We start from the raw sequence: 24,352 nt of genomic DNA on the forward strand, positions 1-24,352 counted from the left end.
AAAGGGAGAACATGAGAGTCGATCAGCTGCATTCGGCGGCAGTAAGCAGTAAGCGAGCAGTAAGCGCTTGCATTTTCATGTATGTGCTCTATGCTGTTGTAACGAATGTTCTATAATGGTTATGTCTCTGACACATCTGTTTCGGTTCTTATAGTCATAAGTTTGTGTTATACCCGTCTTCTTAAACGCACGTGTTTCAACCTGACCAGTAAATTACACGTGAAATGAAACTGGTGCACTAAAGTTACTCAGTGAAAGCTGACAAGCAAGAAATTCGTGTATCTTTCATACTCTCATTCCTGTAAGTGCATATCTTTATTTTATTATCATTTTTGTAAAACATTTCTTATAAGATGACAATATATGGTTTGAACCTGATAAAGCATGTTTTATATTGTTTTTCTCATTTAATCGATTATCATGGTTAACATGGTTGTTATGTATCTGATTTCTATTTTCTATAATACTATATATTAACAAGCAATGTTCATACAATACCTTTATTTACATTGTGAGATATGAATTATTATGAAATACTTTTTATAATTTTGGAATTTTTATAGTTCACGTGTCGTATTTAAGTCGATATCATACATAATCTACAAATTAATAATCTTGTGTCGTACAAAAATTTCCAGATAAATTTTCAACTTTGTATTCCTAAAGTGAAATCTAGATGAAATTGAAATAATATCGGTATTGTTAGTATTTGTTATTATCATTCTTATGCTAGACTTTCGTCTATTACAAGTTTAGATAAAAAGCGAATTATAAATATAAGTAAAAAGTAATAATATTATAAAAGTATACTAGTAAATATATAAGTAACATTAAAATAATACTGGTAAAAGAGTATTATAAGTAAAAGAAAACAGTATAATACATAAACACTGCCATATAATTGTAAATTATTACTTAAAATTATTAAAATAGCGTGTTGAAGATATAAAATGAAAAATCTATCTGGCCAGAAACATTTATAGGAGTGTGCGTTATATAAAGTCAGTGTTATTTGTATATTACTGAAACATGAAAAAGTTAATAACACGTTGACGATCATGATGGTTATGTTTCATATTTTACTAAACCTTTTACAATAAAATGATAAATAGCATGAACTAAAATATGTTCAACGGTATGAATGGCTTAGATAACATTGTCAGAGAAAAAGTGCGCAAATACAATATACAGTCAACTTTCGTATAACGCAGTATTATAGCATACTGTGCTGCATAACGTACCGTATATATATATGTATAGAACGATCATGTATATTTCAGAATACCGTATTATAAGAGGGTTAAGTTTAATATTTTGCAAAAATTAAATGTTATTTATCTATCAATGTGTGTATGATATGTTGATAGTAGTGTATTTCTATTGCAGCACTCAGGACAAAGTACAATATATAATTCATAGTGCCAGTGCCAATGTGTTAATTAGAAAAGTAATACGAACATTTTTTTTTAGAAATATGCTGTTGTCTATATGACTCGACGATTCATTATGAAAAATTTGTTTGAAAACTTATTTACTAAAAGAGATCTTTTTCTGAGATCTTCAATCTTTTTTATACTTCATTTAATTACGAGTAGTGTGAGGAGAAGGTGTGATTGAAATTTATTTGGAAAGTGAAGTATCAGGAAATATTTGTCTCATTTAGAGTTTTGTCTTTGTTATGTATATATTTATTACGATTATCTGGAAAGTAAAGGGAACATTTATGAATATTTATTATATATATAAGGATATATTTGATTCATTTTTATTTTTATTATACATGTATGTTATTATCGTTTATATTCTTCAATATTGTATTTTGTTTAAGGAGATGTTTATAAATATTTATTGGATAGGATAAGAGATATAAGGAAATATTTATTTGGTTTACTTGAAGGGAAAGACGATCGTGTATCATGAGTTGAGATTCGGAATAGCTTTCACTGCAAAATCTTATATAATAGTAGGTACTCAATTTGATAGTTCTTTCTCTTCCTCATAAGTACATACATATTCTTGTTTATTGTAAGAAAAGAAGCTATCATACAAGTTAGTAAATTTGAAAACTATTCATTTACGAAATTAATTCAATATTTTTCATCAGTTAAGAAAATTGTTTTGAAATATTAATTAAATACTGTTCAAAGCGAAACAGGTTATTCATCAGAGGCTCGTGGAAGGCAAAGTGAGTCAAACTCGTCCTGACTTGTCAGTTTTGTCCTACTTCTTCGCACCTTTCGAGGAAGTTAGAAATTGCACGAAATCGTTTCGATCCCAGATTTCGAACGACGGAACTGTATCCAGCGCGTGCAGTGATCGACATATTCATTTTTGTCGTCATAGAAAAGTATACTTACTTGAAATTTAAAAATTCCTTAATTTACGTATAGTCCATAAAATATAAGAGTATACGTACATTGAATACAAGAGTATGGAATAAAAAAATATAATTCCCATTTTAAATATAACCGTGGATTTCGATTTTTAAGACCATTGCAAGGTAAAATAAATATTGGTATGATATGTTCCTCTCGATAGTGAACATCTGTTTCAAACATTTTTTTGTATCGTCCATGGTTTTCGAAATATTTACATGTTGCTAAATAAAACGGACACATTGCATGTATAGCTTCGATAAACCAAAACGTATTCATGCAAAAAACGACAGAGTAAAATTTGAAATATAATATTTATTGAGGAAATAGAAAATAATCCAAATTGAAAATCAAGTCAAATACCGTATTGCAATACAAATTAATGTAAGTATTCAAATCAAATCTGGTATTCCTTAAAATTGAAAAAAAAAAATAGAACAAAACCGGCTTCTAAAGGAAACTAGAAGGGACTGAAGGCACTTAAAAATGGAAAATGATTCATTCTTAAATATGCATATGAATTTAAATCTTTTGCAGCTGGCGCAAAATTTAACGTAAGTAAATTATATACATTTTAAATGACTATTTAATGAAATGTAATATTCTTAAAAGTTGTCGACTATTTTTCAAAGTTCTTGAAAGATCTCGTTCTGAAGCATGAAAAAATAATTAAAATATGAAAGAATCCTAAGAACAAAGAATTATTCACAGAATACTCATATTTATCCATACATTTGGACGCACAGCCAGTCGTACTTGCTAACAGAAGTCAAAACTTTTCTAGTGAAAATTGTATAACTACATGAAACAACGTACATGTACTTTCATCGAGAATAAACATTTTCTTTGTTGATATATGTGTTAAGTAACGACATCTAACATGCAACTTCGTACCAAGTTAATTTGTTTGCGTTAAATTTAGCAACGACGGCAAAAAATTGAAATTTCCATACTTTAGAAAGGATTATTCTTCTCTTCCTTGTTGTCTTCTCCCTTCTGTTTCTTTAAAGCCTCCTTTCTTATTATATTTAACATTTTCGAGTTTCTTAGCTTAATATTTATGAACATATGGATTGGCTTTTAAAAAGCCCTCTATTAAGGGACCGCCGGGGAAGCAGACTCTATCGAGTGAAAAATCTCTTTTCTCTTTTATCCCTTTGAGGGAGAAATTAAAAAAAAAATCGTTAAAGTACTTCTACGGATTTTTAAAGGACAACTGTGTTAAAAAGAAATGTTGCAACTTAACAAGTACAGTTATATAATTCATGTTCAAATTTAAATTCGCCCCTTTAGAGATTGAGTATGGTAATATCCTGAATTATGTTCCACACATTTGTTCGGCTATCGTTTGTAAACTAAACCTAAGTTGAAATCTTACCCGGCCTAAGAGATATCGAAGAATCCATTAATATATACAGATTACAATAACGCAACATCTCTTGTTATATTTAATATTACTTATTTTTTAAAATAATTGGCTAAACTTCTTTGTAAACTAACTTACATTTTTATTCTAGTAATTTTTTAAAACGAAGTTAACCTCACTTTTTATCTACAGCATGTTAAAAGGTATAGGCGATATTAATAAAATGTGATTGTAAACATCAATTTTAACGAAAAATGGAATTATTTCGTAACTTGAGAAATAAATCTTAAACGAAAATTTTCTACGTTAACCTTTCTTCATTACCCTGATGTTTAGGAGAATAAAGAAATAAGTACTAAAGAATTTTTTTTTATTTGGATGGATTTTACGATCAATTCTCGTTGAGAATTATAAGTAAATTTTTCTAGCGTGGTACTATGTCGTATTTAATAAGTGTTTATCGCGTGTTTGATTCTAATTGAATTTAGTGCTTAAATCTAAAGAGTAATGTTTTTATAGTCCGTGAATCTGATCCATCGTGTCAAGTAATTGCGTAACTAGTGGGTTTTTGTGGTTGTTAACTTATTGCTAAATTTGAATGTTTCTTCTTTGATTGTGGAAGGCACTAAAGAATAGCAAATCTTTAAGTTACAATGTAACTTCATTTGAGTCGATTTCTTCTAAGTAGATTTCGTATTTTTATGCAATTTCATATTTTTGTGAATAAAATTAAAGAGATGGAACCTACATAGAGACTTCTTTCATCCATTAACGATTATAAAAGTACTTTGCTTTCAATATTCCATATATTTTTGTATACTTATTCGTATATACAATTTGCGGATTTGTAAACTTTTAAATTTATTAAAAATGCATAAAAATCCGCGCTCTTTCTGAAAACATTTCAAACAGGTCAGGTGATTTTTGAATCACGTACCAAGGTCGAAATTAATTAAAGAATATGTATTGATATTTATATGCCATAGCAATTTGTGTAAAATGACCGATTGAACTTTGTGCGTAGTGCACGCATGCTGCTGCGATGTTATTAATCATTCGGTATTATCAGTGAAGAAGCATTTATAAGTGACATACAATCTAAATGAATTATGGAAAATCATATATTTTTCGTAATTGTCAAGCTTTATCGTGTCGATGACGTTTCCTACAAGAATATGTTGCAGAGATAAAATAATGGAAGTATGAAGTTTATTTCCTTGCTTGATAAAGTTAACAGAGAGATACTTATTCGAAGGAATAAAATATTAGTAGTTTGGCATAATTATTTGGCGTTTAATTATCATTAAAGATTTATAAGCGCATAGAGTATCTTCTAAAGAAACCTTCTATTAAACAATTTGGTTACATAAATTGTATATGTATTTAGGCTACAAAAAAAGTGAAAGAACATTTTTTGTGAGTTATTGTAGCATTTTGATAATTATGTATCTGGTGTCCTTGGAAACACAATAACTGAAGTTTCTCGAAGAGAGAAACACTCATTAAGGCCAATTTTCTTAGTATAGATACCTTGTATGGCTAAAACTTAATTAAGTTAAGAAGCATATTTCGTAGCCAAAAACACCGACTTATACCTGATTTATAACTGACTTATACATTAATGAAAAGATAATTGAAGCTGTTTTTTTGTCTGGATTAGGTTTGAAGTATTTCTAAACTTGAAATTCCAATCTTTATATCACGTTATCTTTAACTTTCGATATCGTCCAGTCATGTGACCAAAGAGAAAGAGACGCTTATCTTATGGAAACGTATATTATAAAATAATTTATACTTTACATAAGTACATGACCAATGTATATTTTTTCAATATCAATTACAGCTTTTTATCGATTGGTAAGAAAGATTACACGTACCTGTTTATGCTTACATAATACGATATCACTGATTGCCAATTAATCAATCTCTCATTGAATAGTTAATGGACACTTCAAAGGTTATTTGTGAAACAATCATAGTTAATATTGTTGATCCTAAGCTGATGGATAGTGACATGAATATTTATTTATTTCTAAATTCTTTAATGAACCTTGATTCATGATCCAAAATGAGCGAGATCGCGGTTTGTTTGTTGTTCGTCCTACGTTCAGAGATAAATGGAGGACAAAAGTATGCATAGCGATGCAAAAATGCTTTTGAACACATATAGAACATTTTTATATATATTCATGTACATAAACTATATATGTACTGTTATAATATATACGATATAAAATATTTTGAATTTATATGTAATTATATCGGTGAAATTTGAAACCATTCTGAAAACGTAAAAGATACTTAGAAGTTACAAGATGTTTATTCCAAACTGTCAATAAATGTTCTTGCATAATATTAATTAATTGAATAACGAAATTAAATTTTACAAGTAAATTTATCAATTATAAATTATATCATTTTATTTCACGAAAAAATTACGAAGTTTATAAAAGAACTACTTGTAACTTCTTAATTTATTAATATTGATAGTTAGTAAATTATTGCACGAGAGTCCTGATTTTGCATGCCATATATGTGTACTTATATATGTAGAAATATTAACTAGTTCATAAGTTCTAGTTAGATTTAATTATTACTCTTTAATATAACGTATGTAAAATTAAAGTATCTAATGCATTTATTTCAATTTAAAATCTAAATTATCCAAAGTTACATGATTAATTGTACGTTTTGTTGGCAAATTTGATTTCCGCGTACAAAGTCCGAAGTAATACTATCAAACTTACTCATCGCATGATTATACACATATGTTTGCAGATATTCTATGTTAGTCATATTTCTTTCTTTGAGTAACGCGAGGAGGCAACTTTTGTTTTCGTACGTTGAATCCATCTTTGTTCTACAATCATTATCTTTTCTATTAAATTTGCATAAAATTTGGTAGCAGCAATCATGTAAATAATCAATATGATGATCTAAAAAATATTGCAATATTGTTTTGCAATTACAAACAAAGTCAGCACAAAGGTAGGTATATTGATTACCACTATACTTTGCGCTATTAATACTAAAGTAGAATGGAATTTCTGAATTAGCTTCAGAGTTTTCCTTAACGTTTCGATAACCCCAACGAAAGTACAATATATGTAATAAATATAACATTGTGTAAATCTTTGTAGAAAGCAATCATAAATAATGATCATTTCACAGCGCGGTCGATAAATTCTCGTAAGAAGGGAAACTGGGATACCAATTCAAATTGTATAACGAAAACGTATTAAATGTTTTATATACATTTTAAATTTGTAAATATACGATTATATTTTTTTATAGGTTATTGTTCAATGTAATGTAATTACAATTAGAAATAGCCATAATCAAAGAAAAAAATATATTAAAAATTGCATAATTGTAACTTTTTGATAAATATAGTGTTAATATACGACTATCTATAAAGTTTTGCATATGGAGGTTAGAGTTTTATAGCTTTATAATGACTCTTTATGACGTATATCGATACATATGTAGAGTGACTTGTTTTTAATTTACATCATCGTTGATCACTGACGTTAACTAAGAGCAATTTCTAAGAACATTCGAAATATGTACACAGGCTGTCAAGGAAACTAATTGACAAAGAAATCAATATGCAAGATAGATCGTTGTACATTATTATCGTCTCAGGAGTAATAAATGTGAACTTGAATTTATGCCGTTCGACGTAAACAACGGCCGGCGTGGATCTTTAACGATCTCTCCATTGGACTTTCATTGTTGATTCATTTTGTGCGATTAGATTTGCGATGTACTTCGACCAATCATTATAATTTATTGCTATTGTCTCGGAAATCCATCGTTTGCATACAAATGATAAACTTTCTGTGCAGCAAGAATTAATTTATTATTTTTATTGTTACATTTGTAATATGTTATACTTATAGTAAAAAGTATCTACATTGTAATTGTAGGAAAATTTATAATCCTAAGATAACCTTTGTTAAACCTTTTTTCTCTCGTTTTCAATCATCAATTATTAACGATATAGGTTAGGTAATTTTATATTCTGTTTGGTTAGCCTTTAAAATCATTAGAGCTCCAAGTAAAACAGATAAGTAGACGTTACCAGAGTTCAGCTTTAACTTCTGAAACAATGATTGTTGTTAATACTATAAACAAGATTAGAGTTATCGCCAGAAGAGATAAATCACTTTGTTCTCTTTGAGGAAGTTTGCTTAACGATCAAATGTTTCAATGTCGTCGATTCTTTCTTAACGATGTCATATGTATACGTGCATATGAATTGTTTTCTTGTTCATCATGCACTGTTGTTGTTGTGCAATATTTATATGTATGTAAATAATAATTGTTTATGGACAATTTGAAATTGCGTGACAAATACTATTATCAGAAATAAATCAATTTGAAAATAATTAATAAAGAGATAAAACGGAGATTAAAAAGATATACAACCGATATAAAGAGACGAATAAATTGTTTTAATCGATGTGCTTATTTTCTGCAATAAATTTAATGACTAATCGAAATTCACGTCGTTATTGGAATTTAAACTTCAATTATTTTTAATAAACACTTCTCAATAAACTGTGTCTGTCTTTATTATTTTTTTAAATGAATACGCGTCATAAAGCAGAATATTTTGTTTTTCTTTCCTTTATACCGACATTTGATCATTCAACGTGTGTTATTAACAATCCACAAATAACCGTTATTTTATCGAAATTAGAGGTTTTCTAACTTTGCCTTTTTTTCAAGAAAATTGTCTATTCTTTCAAAACCATTTCCTTTACTTACCATACTATAGACTTATTGCACATGAAATGACATTGTATCGACGAGGTGTTGTTTATAATTGTAAGATAACCACGATGCACCGTAGCTAATGTAATTAAATAATTTGCGGAAATTAAAAAATATGGTTGTGACGGAATTTCTGTCTGTATGTGTTAATCACGACTATGTGATGCAATGCAAATGCCTGAATTTCTTGGACATTCGAACAGAATAGAGTGAATCACTGGATGCTGAAATATTTGCAATAATAATTCATGTTTATATCACTTATTTTATTCTTAGAGACAGTATTAGAACACTAAGTTTTATCACTTATTTCTGAATCACTTTGTAGTCATAGAACGATTAATCTAATCTAATCTGGGATCAACGTAGACTTTCCGTTTGGTTTTCGTTAAATCATGTCAAACTTCACTAGCAAGTGTTTCGCGCGTTTTAACCTATACCCGTAACAAAGACCAATTCGTGTTTAGGCAGAGTAGTTAATGGACTGCGGATTTTTATGCATTTAGGCGATATTTGGAGATGAAAGAATGTACAGAATGCGTTTAATATATAAAAATATATAATATATAAAATATATAAAATATAGAAATATATATAGCAGAAATATATAAAATTTCCAAAGTACTTGTTTAATACTACTTGTTATAATACTTGGTATGTAAACTTTCCTACATAAATCCCATTTCTTTACTTATCTTTATAAGAATATGAATTTGCATATATGTTCGCCGCTTTGTTAATATTATTTAAAATGCTGACCGATCGATGAGCATTATCATGATCCATGCATACTTAAATTGCTGATCAGGCATAGTCAAGTGTCAAAGGTGAAGTAATTTTTATCTTTATAATTTTTTATGATATTTCTAATATCTTTATTACAATTTTTGGTATCTTTATAATATTTTAATAATTTTATTTTTGGAAATGAAATTAATTATAAGCAAAATGAATGGTAATGTAAAAAAAGAAGTCATTCGTTCGATGATAAATATTAAATACTTTTGTGATAAAAACCGGTTATGTCGTTTATCGTGAGAATAGTAAATTCAAGTAGATATCCGTGGTAACTTCCTGTAAAGTAGTTGTTTATTACTGGTCCCTGTGTTTTAGATTAAATTGCATGTAACAGCATATAAATGTCTTTTTTATTTGAAGATTTGCTACCTGACGTTTAAATAATCTATGTATATACATATGTATATGCATAGATTATACACATATAACATATGTATATATAACTTATATGTTTATATAAACTTTATATAAACTGGAAGTTACATTCTTCAATTTAAAGTCACGTTTTCAAAAACAGAGCAGCATATCCAAAATAATAAGAAACTGTTGCACATTTTATATATTAAAAAATGTTAATTTTTAAAATTACTACAATACGTTTGTTTTATTATTTCATTCTCTATTTCTGTTGAATATTCCTACGAAGAAATGTAATTAATAAAATTAATCGGCAGTAGTATAATATATCTCTTTCGAAGCTAAAAACAAGTATGTTTACACTTGAGATTCAATTAGAAATTTGTTATCAAATGCAGTTGATTATCGTGTTTGAATGCATATAACAGGTTTTGAGGGGTGAGTTAAGTAATAAAATTTTTTAGTGAAGGCAGGTTAAAAAATATTATTTTTGCATGATATCAAAATACAAACTTTTTTGTAAAACTATTATAATAACATACATATACATATAAATATCCACTAATTTAGTTATATTTTAATGTTAGTTTCGTTAAAGAAAGTATGTTTCTCTTTTTGGGAAGTTCTTAAAATCAGGCGACCCATGTTAGATGCAAATTAAGTACTCTATATCTATAATAAATCATTGAACTCATTTAAAGTACCAAGCAATTATCTTACAATTAATCGAATCGTCACTTTATCTAAAATGATGAGCGTCATAGGAAAATATCGACTTCGAAACTACAGTACAATTCAAAATTATATTAACTGCTTGATTAACACTAGGCTTACGGGCGTTTCTTATATACCTATCTCTACGAGCACCCGTTAGATTGACGGGTAAACGAAAATACGCATTTTCTTTAAAAAATCGATTTATTCAAATTAAGTGTTAATTGAACAATATTAGGCTTCACGTTTAAATAAATTGTTAATAAGTAAAAAGTCTTTTTATTTAAATATCACGGAAATGATAACAATAATATTAACGATATAGGGTAATCATATTTATTGAGCACATTTTTTACAAATATACTGAATTTTGTTTGTGCATTTTCCGCATACGATCTTTTTGTAATATATACAACAACTATTGTTCCTATTTTTTTTGCAGTAGGCCACTTGACAACTTTTTCGCACTTCTGACGTTAAAGGTGACAGAAATGAAGCGTCTGATATTTGGCAAAATATAAACTTCCTTCTGAATATTTTCGATCCGGTGCACTCTTTACATAATATCCACGGGTTTATCACTGCCAAATCTAAAATATTGAAAAAAGGTTAAAGGTGTCACCGAAAACTCTCTGCTTTCACACTATATTTGCGCGCCATCTGGTCTATGACGTCCACACCAAACTTTGTTTTATTATAAAAAGCGATGGTTTCTAGAACACGTTTATAATTGTCTTCTACTTGTATACCTGTATGTTTGGTGCTTAGAAGGAGGACTTTTACGTTAGGTTTACTTTTATACACAGTAAGCGTGCAGTTTTCTGATTTATATAAATTTGAGGAGAACAATGTCATTTTGTCCTTTTTTCCTTGAGCATTGAGTTTCATCTTTCCCCATATAAGGGAAACCATTCAAAATATATTTTGTTTGGACGCCAACTGCTAACCAAAACTCAATGCCAAATTTATGAGGCTTATTCGGTATATATTGCGTAAACCTGCATCGGGCTTTCGTTGGAAATAATTGTTCATCTATTGAGATATTTTCATATGGCTTGTAACAAGCCTGGTTATTACTTATAAACCTGTTCCATATTTCCGATATCAGTACAAATTTATCCGTTTGTAATTTTTCGGAGACTTTCAATGACCTTGTTTCATATGCGCCCCGGTCATATAGAATTCCTAGAAAATTACGCACTCAGCAACTGTGATTGTCCAGTCTTTTTTCAAAATTCGATGCGCCTCGGTTTCAATGCAATCTTGTATCTGTTCCATTATGTGTCTGTCTATTATCAATTCGAAAGCACTAGTTACACAACCCGACATAATATCTCTCTTAGCATAGTCAATAGGCCCTGCGATATCCTTGAATATCATACGAATGGGCGTCCTATCCCTAGATCCGCCTGCTTTCAGTTTTATGCACTGTGTCCCGTCAATTGCAATTTCAGTTTCACCTATTACATTTTGGGATGTGCTTGGAATGCACGTCCTTTCATTCTCGGACTGAAAAGAATACGCATACTTTTCTTGTTACGACACACTTTCAAGGAGTTCCTCTTCGCTATCCGAAGATCCTTTTGTCTCTCCACTTTCAATGCATTCAGAGCTTTCACTGTCAGCTTCGCTTTGGCCTAATTCATACTGATCTTCGGAGGTATCTTCAGAACAATCTTCATTGATGTTGACAATTTTGTTCAATATCTTATTATATCTGTTGGATTTACTCATGATTGTTAGAAAAGGATTGGTCAAAATAAGAAAATACTGTGCCTATTGCAAATACTTACAATAAGCGGAGACAATAATGGGAAATGTCTACAATAACTGAAACTTTTGCACACTGTCTTTGAAAAACGGTTTATTTATGAAATCAGCTGGCCCGTCAATTTGTCGGGTTTCGTAGAGATAGGTATACTACATACAGATTTAAAAAATTAGAAAGCCTAGGAAAAAATTATTGCGTGTATAAATTCTTTAGATGAAATGATTAATTTATGATGCAAAATGATTTTTGGGATATTTCATTTCGAAGTTTGAAATCCGTCAAATTGACGGGTCCCGTGAACCTAGTGTTAATTATTATAAGGATCTTTGATATTTTTAGGGTATTATTCAGTTTTTTTTCTATAGATCGAGAGCTACAGAGGGTAGATCCATAATATGAATTATAATCCTGGAATTCAGATATTCAATCCAAACTATTTTAAATGTGACCCAAAATCTCATGATCTGTGTGCCTGTTGTGTGTTGATTTAGATATTGTTTAAGAAATAGCAGAGATAATATATTTGGATGGCAGTTGTATAATTATTTCACAAGTCATATAAGAATATTGTATAATATAACCTGTTGTTATGATAATTATTCGTTTGGGTTCCAGCTATCATTTTTTATACCCTCACTTTGTGTCTTGTATAATGATATTTTATTACGATCTTTTACAATTCAAATTTGTCTTATACAAAAAAATATCGCTTGTGCAATTTACATAGAAAAAAGATAAAATGGATAATAGGTAAAGAACAGAGAGAAGGAGGAGAATATAGGAAGAATATGGGTGTGCATAAGGACCAGAGAGGGGATAAGGAAGTATAAGGTATTGGGGATACGGTTAATTAATTCTAAGTAGCAGAGAATTCTTATGTTAAAATATTACATTTTTAAATTCACAGCAGCAAGATGTGTGCAATACAATGAATAAAAGACTCCATGGATGGAGTCATATCACGTAACTTGAAGGATATTATTGGAATATTGTACACATCTTTGTTAGATATACAGACATGTTTTCATTCCCAATTAAAACTATGACGATCAATTAGTTTTGAGCATAACTTTCATGTCAATTAGTAAGCTACTTAGTTTTTGTTACATTTGTTGAAAAATTTCTGAACTCTGAATATATGTTGTAAAAATAAAAAAAATAGAAGTTATAAATAATTACAGAAATGCGTATGTAGACAAATGAATATGTACATGTATATATGCATATACGTATGTATGTATGTATAGAGTCCTGGTCAAAATTCTTAATACAGTTATAATATTTATTTAACTATAAGCTGAAATAAAAAATTTGTTGTCAAAAAATATCGATTTCAAAAACCGCTAAAAGTATGAAGTAATTTCTATTTTATTTATATTTGATTTAGATATATATGCAACAACGATTACATTATCCATTTATTTATTAAACAGCATACTAAAAAATATATTGCAACGGAATATATCAATAAAATTTATCAACGCAATCTCAAAACATTCAGCCAGGCTGCTGTTTTGGAATCATCTTGATGTCAGTTCAATAATTGCAGAGCAATCACTGAATACACGTAAATGAAATTGGTAGATTAGGATATTGAAATATTGGTATTGCAAAATGTTTGATTCCGATGGTTGAATCCAATACTGCATACCCTATAACATATCCTATAAGATGCACAAAGAATTATCCCGATTGGTCCAGCCATTTTTAAGTAATTGGCAAACATTCATAAAAGAAAAAAAGAAAAATTCACGTCGAACATTGATATTTGCTTATTTTTCAAAGTCGGTATTAAAGAGTTAACTATGTAATTATTAAAACATGCAAAGGAATACTATTTAATTAGATATTTTATCTGACAGGGGAAATAAGGTAGCAGTATATTAAAATTTATAAAATTTGTGCTATAAAATATAAATTATAATATACTATAATATTTTAAGTTCATGGTATACATTAAATTAAATGCCAAAACTGTATTAAAAGTACAATATATTCTAACAATTTTGCGCAGAAATGTATATTAAGTACAAATGTTGTCATCAGTTATCATAGTATTAACCCCTTAACCTACGATTTACGTTCGAGAATTTTGGGCCGAGAACGATCATCTACTATGGGCTATGCCCGTAATATTTACGTTTGGTTCGATCATCGTACTACGAGCTATGCCCATAGTTGTAGGTTAAGAGGTTAAGATGGCGATAAATTTCAAATTTTTAAATCGGAACGCTAGATGTAGAAATAATTGATGATAAATATTGTATCCTTCTGTTTGTTTATGTTCCTTTCTGTATTGATCATATTTCATTTTTCTGACTGCAGTTTTATGGTGTTTGCTTGCCTATGTTCCATTAATCGGCGAGCAATTAGCTCGCTCAAAATATTGGACGATGGAAGTACTGATGCACGAGATGAGCAATGGCCAAGAGACGAATACAGTCGACGCGAAGGTTTACACTATGTCTAAGCAGACAGAGAAAAAGGTAGAAAATGTACATATTGAGGATGGAAGATGTTTCATGGGAAGCAACGCGGTGGATACCGTTGATATTATGTTCGAGAACATCAAATATACCGTGTCACTGGGTTGTAAGAAAGGTTAGAATAGCATCAGTGTTTCGATATTTCCCTGTTCCTTTTTTGATTTATCTATGTCACTTCCTTGACGTCATGTATACACAGATTGTTTTAGTTCCTTTAAGGCCGGAGATTCATTGGAAAGCTAAGCTTAATTATGCTATGATATCTTATATTTAAAAATATTTGTTTCAATATATGTATGTATGTACCGAACCGTTCCCACCAAAAGCTAAACTAATAGCACAGCTAATAGTACAATTTAGTTTACCTTTGGTGGAAACGATTTCACATATGTATATGTTTCGAAAAATATTGTTAATCGTAGTAGAAGAAACCTTCGATAACCGCAGACATAAACTTCTTGTTCTCTAATTGCATGGTCGTCATCTCCACCACGGGGGGAGGTTCCTCTTGACGCACCGTGAAGCTCGACAGCTCGCCGCAGTCGAGTAGCAGGGCCGGCGTGACCGTTTGTCGGGCCGGTTCAAAAATTTTCCGGGGCTTGAATACACATTCAAATCCTACACTTAAATTTTACAATTTTATTTACAAATGCTGTTACATATTATATATTTTTTATAAGATGAATATTAAATATTAATACAGTCCAATAATAATATTAAATAATTTTTCTCACATTTTTCGACGACAAATCTTTGATAACATCACCAAAATCGATTGAATTTGCTATTTCACTTTCTATTGATAGAATAGCCAGAGATGAAAATCTCTCTTGGTTTATCGATGATCGCAGATAATGTTTTATTACACATATAACATATATACTACATATATTACATAATTTGTAATGCGATTAATAAATTCGAGTATGCTTCCGAGAGATAGTTCTTTACGATGTAACTCATCGAATCTAAAGACGAATAATTGGTTTGCGTTATTTTCAGGAACATCTTAATTTTTTTAAACATTTCAATGCCATCGAAATCTCCTTCCAAATATAAATGAAGGTCTTGACAACACTTTAATAAATATTCATTATCTAAATTTCCAATCTTATTCATGTATAGAAAACCAAAAATGTTTTGGTGATCTGTATATAATTCGAATCTATTTTTAAAGGATACTGACTGTATTTATTATTTTTATCGTGTCCTTTTTATTCATCGCGTCTTTCATTATCGAATAATTTCCGTTTTTTGCCCCTGTACGATGATTTGAAATCTGGTGTCATGTCCATTTCCTTTGCAACTTCATTTGCTGCGATCGTAGTTTTGCTAAATCTTTCGTTTCTGTATTCCGCAAAGAATGCGTTAAGACCTTTCAGATGCTTCGTGGCCAAATCGATTTGCATCTTTTGATTTTGCAATGCTTTGCTAACGATGTTAATTTTTTATAATATTTCGTATCAATTTTCCTTCTTTTTTTTGTATTTATTTCTTTATATTCACAATTTGTCCATTTTGGACATTTGAATTTTTTAACAGTTATATTAACACGTTGGTGGCTACCCCCCGCGGGCTATCATCCTCCGTTTGCTAGGTTATATTCTTTGTGAGGTCTACCGGGTGTTTCCTTTTTAGCCTTCTTTCCGTATTTGAGGTGTTTTTCGTATCAAGTGATAAGACTGGCAATAAATTCAAATTCATTTATCTTGCGACTATAGACAAAATCTCAATTGTCAATTTATTGCTCAGGCGAACATGAAATCGTATATATATATATAGGCCTTTACACTATCAAAACGGCATTCCCACCTAGTTTCTGATAATGGTTTAGGTGTAATCTTTTCAACGTGTTTTTTTAGAACATCCCAACGCGATGTCGATGCTGCAAATATCGTGTAAATCTTTTGTAAAACACCAAAAAAGTATAGTGCTTGGGTTAATGATTTTGTTATATCTCTCAATAACAAATTCAAGTTGTGACTACCGCATGGTATGTAAAACGCTTTAGGATTTACACGTAATATATTTGCTTGTACTCCTTGATATATTCCTCTCATATCGGCACCGTTATCATATTCTTGTCCGCGACAGTCGGATATTTTTATTCCCAACTGATCCAGAATGAGCATGATAGTTTCAGATAGTCCTTTTCCTGTTGTATCGTGAACTATTTCAAATTTGATAAAATGTTCTTTGATTTCAACCTCCTCGTCTGTTATGTTGACATAACGAAGAACAGCTGATAATATTGCTCTTGATGACTCACATCTGGTGTACAATCCAATAAAATGGAATAATATTTTGCTCTTCTTATTGCGTCGCAATTTCTGTTTTCCTCTTTTTGTGCTTCAATTTCCACATTTTCAATATCTTTTTCTTGATGAATTTCACAATCGCTCGTTTTTCTATTGTTTCCATTTTCGTCCAATTCAGTTTCGTTGATGTCTTCTTTATTTTCCTTCGCAGGTGTATTCAACTCTTGGTTTTCCTCTTCCAAAGGGATCTAATTCATTGCCGTATGTTTTTTATCTTTGTTTGGCTGTCTTTAATGACTAGTAGCTTCAATTACATACTTCAAAATGTTGTTCGTTTGCTGTTTAATATAATCGTCCCGCTGCTTCTTCTGTTTCAGTTTTTCTGTCCCGCTTAAGTATTTCTGTCCACGATCTCTATCTCTGCTAGCCATAGCGGTTCTTAAAAAAACATATTTCTGTATATAAAATTTTGTCTGTTACAAAAGTGAATAAAATCGTGTGCCAAAAAACATTTACTGCAAGATAGAATAAACTATATATTTCATTAGTTTGTATATAATTGAAACATTTCTCCGTTCTTGCTCACTTTATCGAAATTTTAACATTTGGGGCGAAATTAATTTAATAATATTCAAATTCTCAACTAATTATATGTATTGAATTTCATTTGTAAAAGAGGGGAAATAATTGAAAAAAGCACTTACCAGAAATCAAACGTTTTGAAAATGTATATGTCATAGTTTATACCATAATGTAATTTTGAAAAACATTCGTCGTCTTAAATTTACCAAAACGTAATGATCACAGTCCTTGCGTCGTGAGATTGACTAACGTTCAGCATCAAAGACCGTAACAATGCTATAGCCTCATGCGTTTTTGTTTAAGACATATGAACCGCAAGACGGCAACTGACACACAACCACTAATAAATGTCAGGCGTTGCTATGCCCAGTTCCTATGCAAGTTCGTAGGAGCTGCGACTCGTCGACAGACTTCAAAAAATTGGGGAGTCTTATCTCTATCTTTGTAAGCAGTTTTTTAAAACAAATCCAAGTAATTTTTTTCGCATTCATAATTCGCTTTCAAGGGGCAAAAGATTCAATGAAAGTACAAAATCTGTAATCATGTATGACTATTGCAAAAAACTATTGATGTAGTTTAATTTCTCTAAAAAGTACATTTCTCTGAAAGCGCGTAGATTTTTTTACCTAAAGTAGTTTCCAGGATATGAGGATTTTATTGAGTTACACTGAACTTTGATGACTTTCGTCACTCCTTTAAACTGAATCATCGCTACTAAAAAAAATGTCTTGCATCTGTTAATGATATCATCATTCTGTAAAAAGTTAATCAAAATCGGTGTTTTTTAATTGGGTAATTTTCGTAGACTGCGAAACCTCTCAAAACGCCGAGTTTCGATAAACACGCTGAATCTGCCTTGCGCCGGCCCTGTCGAGTAGTATAATATGATCCAATATCATATATCGCTCAGGCGATGTATGTAGGTACTAATTCAAAAGTGAAACTGTTTTATTTTCGACTTTTTTAAAATCAAACTTTTACTAACATATTTATAACATCTTTCTGATTAAAACGAGACCAAACACATGAATTATATTTACGTATTAATATGCTTATCATTTATTAAATACGTAAATATGCTCAAAATTGTATCGTGTTTGATGTCATTTTAATCAGAAAAATGTAACAGACATATTGGTAGAAGCTTCCTTGATCAACAATCAACGGTAAGAAAGTTTTTATATGTTACCAAACACTTCAAACTCTCAGTCCCTTTTTCCCTTTCACTCGTGTTGTCCTTTTCTACGTTCGGCACGTCTAAGATCTCAGTCTTCTGGAATAGAATCATTTCTGCTTCTGCATAATTGCAGAACCTGAGTTCCGAAATTCTGGTAATTATTGAAGGTTTCCATAACATAGCATAGCTTAAGCCTTGTTTCCACTGAAGCAACACCAAGAAAGTTTTTATTGCTGTTGCAACAAATAACCTTTAAATCGAAACAAGACCCGAATGCTCCTCAGATTATATTGTTTTAATATGGATAAAATATATCTATAAGTATTGCTTGTTGTAAGTATTTTGGAACATGCAGCAGCGTAAAATGGCAAAAGGTTCCTCTTTGTTTCAGTGGAGACATAACTTAGTTTTCTGGTGAATTCCCGGTATTATCTTCACACTCCTATTTCTAGTTCTTACATATACACACGCAGTGATCGAGCCACTGGCCATCATCTAGTAAGATAATCATCCTCTAATTCTGACAGTAAATTGATATCTCACATTTCTGTCAATAGTCGATCGTCTTACCTCCTCTTAAGTCTTTCCCAATCTCTATTTTGATGATAATGCTATGACCTTATTACTTGTTTTTATTGAATAATCAACAAGACATTCAACGTTTAATGATATAGGGTCGCACATGCCAAATAACATGCATATTTAACAACTAGAGAAAAACTACGCGTATGTGAACTTTGTCACATTCATCTTTATAGAATGTAACTTGTTGTTTATAGTTAATAATAAATATGGTAGTGTTGCATTAATTAATCGGGATTTTGTCTTGATTCATAAGGAAGTTCTTAAATTATGCAAAGTCCGGAATATTAATTCTAAATCTGCAAAGTTTGTGCAAAATAAAAATTTTCAGAAAATGTAAATTAGATCGATTTTTCGAAATTGGAAAAACAACCTTTGCAAATGATCGCTAAATGTCAATCGTTGATAATTATATTTTATAGAATTAGTATTGTAATATCATAAATATTAAAAAATTTAATAAAAATATAGTTCAAGAAAATATATTTCTTGACTCTTATAAACAACAGCATCTCTTAATATTAATAATAAACGATCGTATCCTATATTCACAATATATCTATATGCATACATATGTGATCACTCTAATCACACTGATTCATGTACAGCTAGTGTACTCTTTATTTTTACAATGAGGCATATTACAGGCCAAAAGGAGATATTACACGGAATCAATGGAAGACTTCCAGCGAAACATTTAATCGCTTTAATGGGCCCATCCGGAGCAGGGAAGTCGACCTTGCTGGATATCCTGTCGGGATTCAGGACGACTGGCATGGATGGAAACATTTACATCAATGGTCATGTCCGACACTTGAATTCTTTTCGAAAGTAAGCATTGTGTCGTCCGAAATCATGAATATGCTAATACAACGCTATACGTGACCGAAGACTAGATTATCTTAAATACCATTATGGTAATTAATGAATTCGTTTAAAAATCGTCTGGTATATAATAACTATAACAATGCAAAAAATGCATACGTATATAAATAGAGATATAAGTTTTAAGATATAAGATATAAATAGAGATATAGTTTTTCGTTATAATAATTCTTTTGAAATTATTCTCACTTCCTTCTTACTTTTAAATCCTTTTATATATCTAGAAGCCTATATTTTTAAATTACTTTTTAACTATTTAACATTTTTTTACTATTCCCTAATATTTCATAAAATAGATTGTCATTACTTTTCGTTATTTTTATTATATTCTATTATATTTTCGTTATATTTACAAATAGAAGATTCATAATTATTTAGAAGTATTTTGTACATTTGTCACTAATCAGATATTTGTCGCAGATGGAAGTCGGGAATAGACAGTAGATAATGAATTCAAACAATGTGGCTTGTAATTAAATTCTATGCTCGTATTATGTATTCTTATCTTTGACCGCTTTTTTGTATGTTCCATGTGATCGCCATAGATGTAGCACATACATCACGCAAGATGACCGTTTAGAAGCTCTGTTGACAGTCGCTGAGAACATGACTGTCGCAGCTGACCTCAAGCTGCCCACTAGCACCCCTAGATACGAGAAGGAAACGATAGTACGTATGTAGATGCTTATACTCGAGGTCAATTGCTAAAATTTCTTAAATATTTCTATCATTGGCAAATTTCGTTATGGAAATATAACAAGAAGCTTCTAGTATACATTCGATCGATTATTCATTCAAATTATAATTGTATACCTATTTGGAAAAAATTGGTGATTTTTATATCGAATCCTGGTTTTTTAAACTTTAACTGTTTTTATATTTATAATATTTAAGAAGTTTTCCTGTAAGCATACATATAATATCAGTTAATGAATTTTTACTATAATGTTATGAATACATCTTCATAAAGTGATGCAATAAAAGTTATGTATTTAAATAATATGTTATATTTTAGATTAAAGACATCCTGAATACCTTGGGTCTATATGAGCATATGGATACTTTAACGGAAAAATTAAGTGGCGGGCAAAAAAAGAGGCTATCCATCGCTTTGGAGTTGGTTAATAATCCGACTGTTATGTTTCTCGATGAACCGACTACGTAAGTATATGTATTTATAGGAAATTTGAATATGCGAATGTACTGAATGCATGTAATATGCAAAAATATATAAAATATTCAAAACAAACGCTTGCAGCAACGTGTCACTTGTAAAATTTCAAAATCACCTTACATTATCAAATTCTGTTTATAATAATAATATACTACAATGATTCTACAAGCAATTCAAATATTTACAACATTGTGATAAATTGTTATTTGGTCCTTAATGAGTTATATCAAATCTCTGCTTAAGTTTCACTTATATAATTGCATAAACATATGTAATCTAATGATAATAATATATAGAGATAACAGTAGTCATATAGTATGGTGAATGTTTCAGGGGTCTGGACAGTTCATCGTGTATGCATGTGGTAAATTTGTTGAAACTGCTCGCACGACAAGGAAGGACGATCGTCTGCACGATACATCAACCTAGCGCCTCGCTCTTTCAGTTGTTTGATCTGGTACGAGGTACTTTTTGCCGTAGGTTTTTTTTTGTACAATTTATTCGTTGCCTGTGTTGAATCATAGTTTGAATGTCTGCATTTTGATCGTATCTCTTATGTTTCATTCAAGATGTAGACTTTTATGTTTTGTATGCCTGGCTGTCGACTTCATTTTTATTTTCGTATTTATGATCGCAGGTTTATGTACTAGCGAATGGAGAATGTTTATTTCATGGTGCAACCACCCAGTTGGTTTCCTATTTGGAAAACGTTAAACTGCCATGTCCTGTATACTACAATCCAGCTGATTACGGTATGAGCGACGTATAGTTGGATAGAGAGATATAGCGAGATTGTAAATCAGTCGAGCTAAAAATAACAAATGTTCAGATTGTCGAAATGTTCGTTTAAGATATTTATGGAAGACTAATATAGATAGGTAGTTACAAAGCGGTACACTGGTTCCCAGTATGGTTTCACATAGAATTCTTGTTACGTTTTATTAGAATTTATATTAGATCGTCCGAAAAGTTTCTTTCGTTTTATAAGGAAATAATGGACGCACATTTTCCGTTTTATATTATTTTATTGAATTACGTATGATCCATTTTGTTCTATCAAAATAAAAATCACAACGTTCGACAGATTAGGTTTCATGTTTGTATAAAGATGCATCGTTGCAAAAGACGTATCTGTAAAAGAAAGACACTTTTCGGACAACCTAATGTCATATATATTCGTAATTGACTAGACTGTAAGTCTGTCACACACACATTTGTATTTTTTTTATGCAAATAAGTTTTTTATTTATTTAATCAGATATAGTGTTTAATTTTCTGATATAAAATATTGCGTTCTGTTTTTTGAAAATTGTTTAAATTTCTTCGCGCTAAATGAAAACGCTTCATTTTTCGAAAATTAGATATTTTGCCCAATATAGTTAATTTATTGCTTTTTATTTTAGTAATTGAGTTGGCTTGCGGTGAATATGGAGATGACAAAATAGCGATGTTAATATCGGGCTCAGAGAACGGCAAGAGTACGCAATGGTTCCAAAATACTGATACTCTTATAAGTGCAAATAATTTGAAAGGTACATCTATTACGAGTTAAATTTGCATCATTTTAATAAGATTATATATAAGTTAAATCAAATCCGAGAATGATTTTTTTTCATGATATTCATTTCTTCGTTTTGCAGCGTTGCATCCAATTAAGAAGCATGTGAATTTAAGTGGAAAAAGTAGTCTTCATGCGACTTCTTTAATACATCAGATTAAAATTCTGATTGAAAGAGGTTTTATAAAGTCTAAAAGAGATACTGTAAGTATTATAAAAGTGCAAAATCTACAAAATTATCAATTTAAACAATTATTAATTATGCGTTAATTAATATAATTTGTTAGGATGTGATGTTTATTTCTGATTATCCTTAGTAATCTACAAGTAGTGGTAATTAATATTTCATTATGTAGTAATATAATCTCTCTCTTTATGATGAATGATTTTTCATAAGCTTATACTGAATGAAATGTCATAGATGAATAAATACTATTCTTCGAATAAATTGATATCTTTCTATTGCAGACATTAACATATTTACGAATCATAGTTAATATAGCCGTTGGTTTAATGCTTGGTATGGTTTTCATTGAAGCCGGGACCGACGGTGCCAGAGTGTTAGATAATTATAATCTTTTGTTTTCCATTCTTATACATCATTTGATGACCACAATGATGCTTACCGTAGTTACTTGTACGTAAAACAGTTCATAATTTAGCGATTAATTGTTATAATTCTTGATAATTTTTAAATATGATTTTTAATAGGGTTTTAATATTTTTTCAGTTCCTATGCAAATGAGCATTCTATTAAAAGAACATTTCAACAGATGGTACAGTTTAAAAGCATTTTATACGGCCATTACTGTCATCGAATTACCGATTTCGGTAATATGTTGTCTACTTTTTTCGGTGATAACGTATTTGTTCACGTCTCAACCATTAGAAATGTCACGATTTTTCATGTTTTTCGCGATTAGCTTGTTAGTGGTTCTAATATCACAGGGAGCTGGTCTCATGATTGGGGCGGTGTGCAATGTAATTGTAAGTATATCATAATAATTATAATTAAATTGCCGATTTTTATGTATTTATAGAAAATAATATACAAAAATATGTAATATACCCAAAGCACAAAGTGCAGTAAACCAATATTTTATCTTTTTTCTATCTATTATATTCATAGTTATATTCATAGTCATATAATTCACAATATGAATTTGCCATTCATAGTACCAACAACATTTCATAGTTAGAAGATATTTAACATATCTCCTTAAAATTTTAGAATGGAACATTCGTGGGACCAACTTTGACCGTACCATTGATGATGTTCGCTGGGTTTGGTGTTACATTACGTGATATACCAAGTTACCTTAAGTGGGGTACATATATCAGTTTCTTGCGATATGGTTTGGAAGGGTAATATTCCTTTTTTTATATTTTTATATATGTCATAAATTTTAAAGATAACAAAAGTTATGCAGCTTTGTTCCAATTGTTTAAAACATTACTTTTGCATTATTGTATATTAATATTTTATTACA

General features: G+C 30.1%; 1 protein-coding gene and 2 long non-coding RNA genes across 9 annotated transcripts in view; 1 reads left to right on the forward strand and 2 right to left on the reverse strand.

The window, feature by feature from the left end:
- The window catches only part of LOC100644403 (ATP-binding cassette subfamily G member 4), a 25,963-nt gene continuing 1,611 nt past the window's right edge, over positions 1 to 24,352 (forward strand). Inside the window, exons 1-13 of one of the 5 annotated variants that reach the window (XM_048407416.1) lie at positions 1 to 301; positions 14,486 to 14,761; positions 19,893 to 20,076; positions 20,676 to 20,799; positions 21,146 to 21,291; positions 21,638 to 21,761; positions 21,942 to 22,056; positions 22,708 to 22,836; positions 22,945 to 23,066; positions 23,331 to 23,499; positions 23,593 to 23,693; positions 23,786 to 23,849; positions 24,094 to 24,230. In XM_048407416.1, the coding sequence (XP_048263373.1) occupies positions 14,554 to 14,761; positions 19,893 to 20,076; positions 20,676 to 20,799; positions 21,146 to 21,291; positions 21,638 to 21,761; positions 21,942 to 22,056; positions 22,708 to 22,836; positions 22,945 to 23,066; positions 23,331 to 23,499; positions 23,593 to 23,693; positions 23,786 to 23,849; positions 24,094 to 24,095 (1,488 nt within the window). In that variant the 5' untranslated portion in view covers positions 1 to 301; positions 14,486 to 14,553 and the 3' untranslated portion in view covers positions 24,096 to 24,230. Of the gene's footprint in view, positions 302 to 14,485; positions 14,762 to 19,054; positions 19,162 to 19,212; positions 19,390 to 19,892; positions 20,077 to 20,675; positions 20,800 to 21,145; positions 21,292 to 21,637; positions 21,762 to 21,941; positions 22,057 to 22,707; positions 22,837 to 22,944; positions 23,067 to 23,330; positions 23,500 to 23,592; positions 23,850 to 24,093; positions 24,231 to 24,352 lie in introns of those variants that run through there. The other 4 variants (XM_012309910.3, XM_048407415.1, XM_048407414.1 and 1 more) reach the window with 4 other exon arrangements.
- Positions 16,988 to 18,828, reverse strand: LOC110119398. Of its 3 annotated transcripts, none has more exons than XR_007224682.1 (4): positions 18,676 to 18,828; positions 18,113 to 18,353; positions 17,609 to 18,020; positions 16,988 to 17,342 (listed from the first exon to the last, which is right to left on the reverse strand). It is a non-coding gene; the product is annotated as an uncharacterized LOC110119398 (long non-coding RNA). The 3 variants fall into 3 exon arrangements; XR_007224683.1 differs by having other exon boundaries at positions 18,113 to 18,412; XR_007224684.1 differs by having other exon boundaries at positions 18,113 to 18,240; positions 18,676 to 18,824.
- LOC125385424 lies at positions 18,873 to 19,367 on the reverse strand. Its single transcript, XR_007224685.1, has 2 exons — positions 19,234 to 19,367; positions 18,873 to 19,158 (listed from the first exon to the last, which is right to left on the reverse strand). It is a non-coding gene; the product is annotated as an uncharacterized LOC125385424 (long non-coding RNA).

Source organism: Bombus terrestris, chromosome 7, assembly GCF_910591885.1.
Source record: "Bombus terrestris chromosome 7, iyBomTerr1.2, whole genome shotgun sequence".
NCBI lineage: Eukaryota > Metazoa > Arthropoda > Insecta > Hymenoptera > Apidae > Bombus > Bombus terrestris.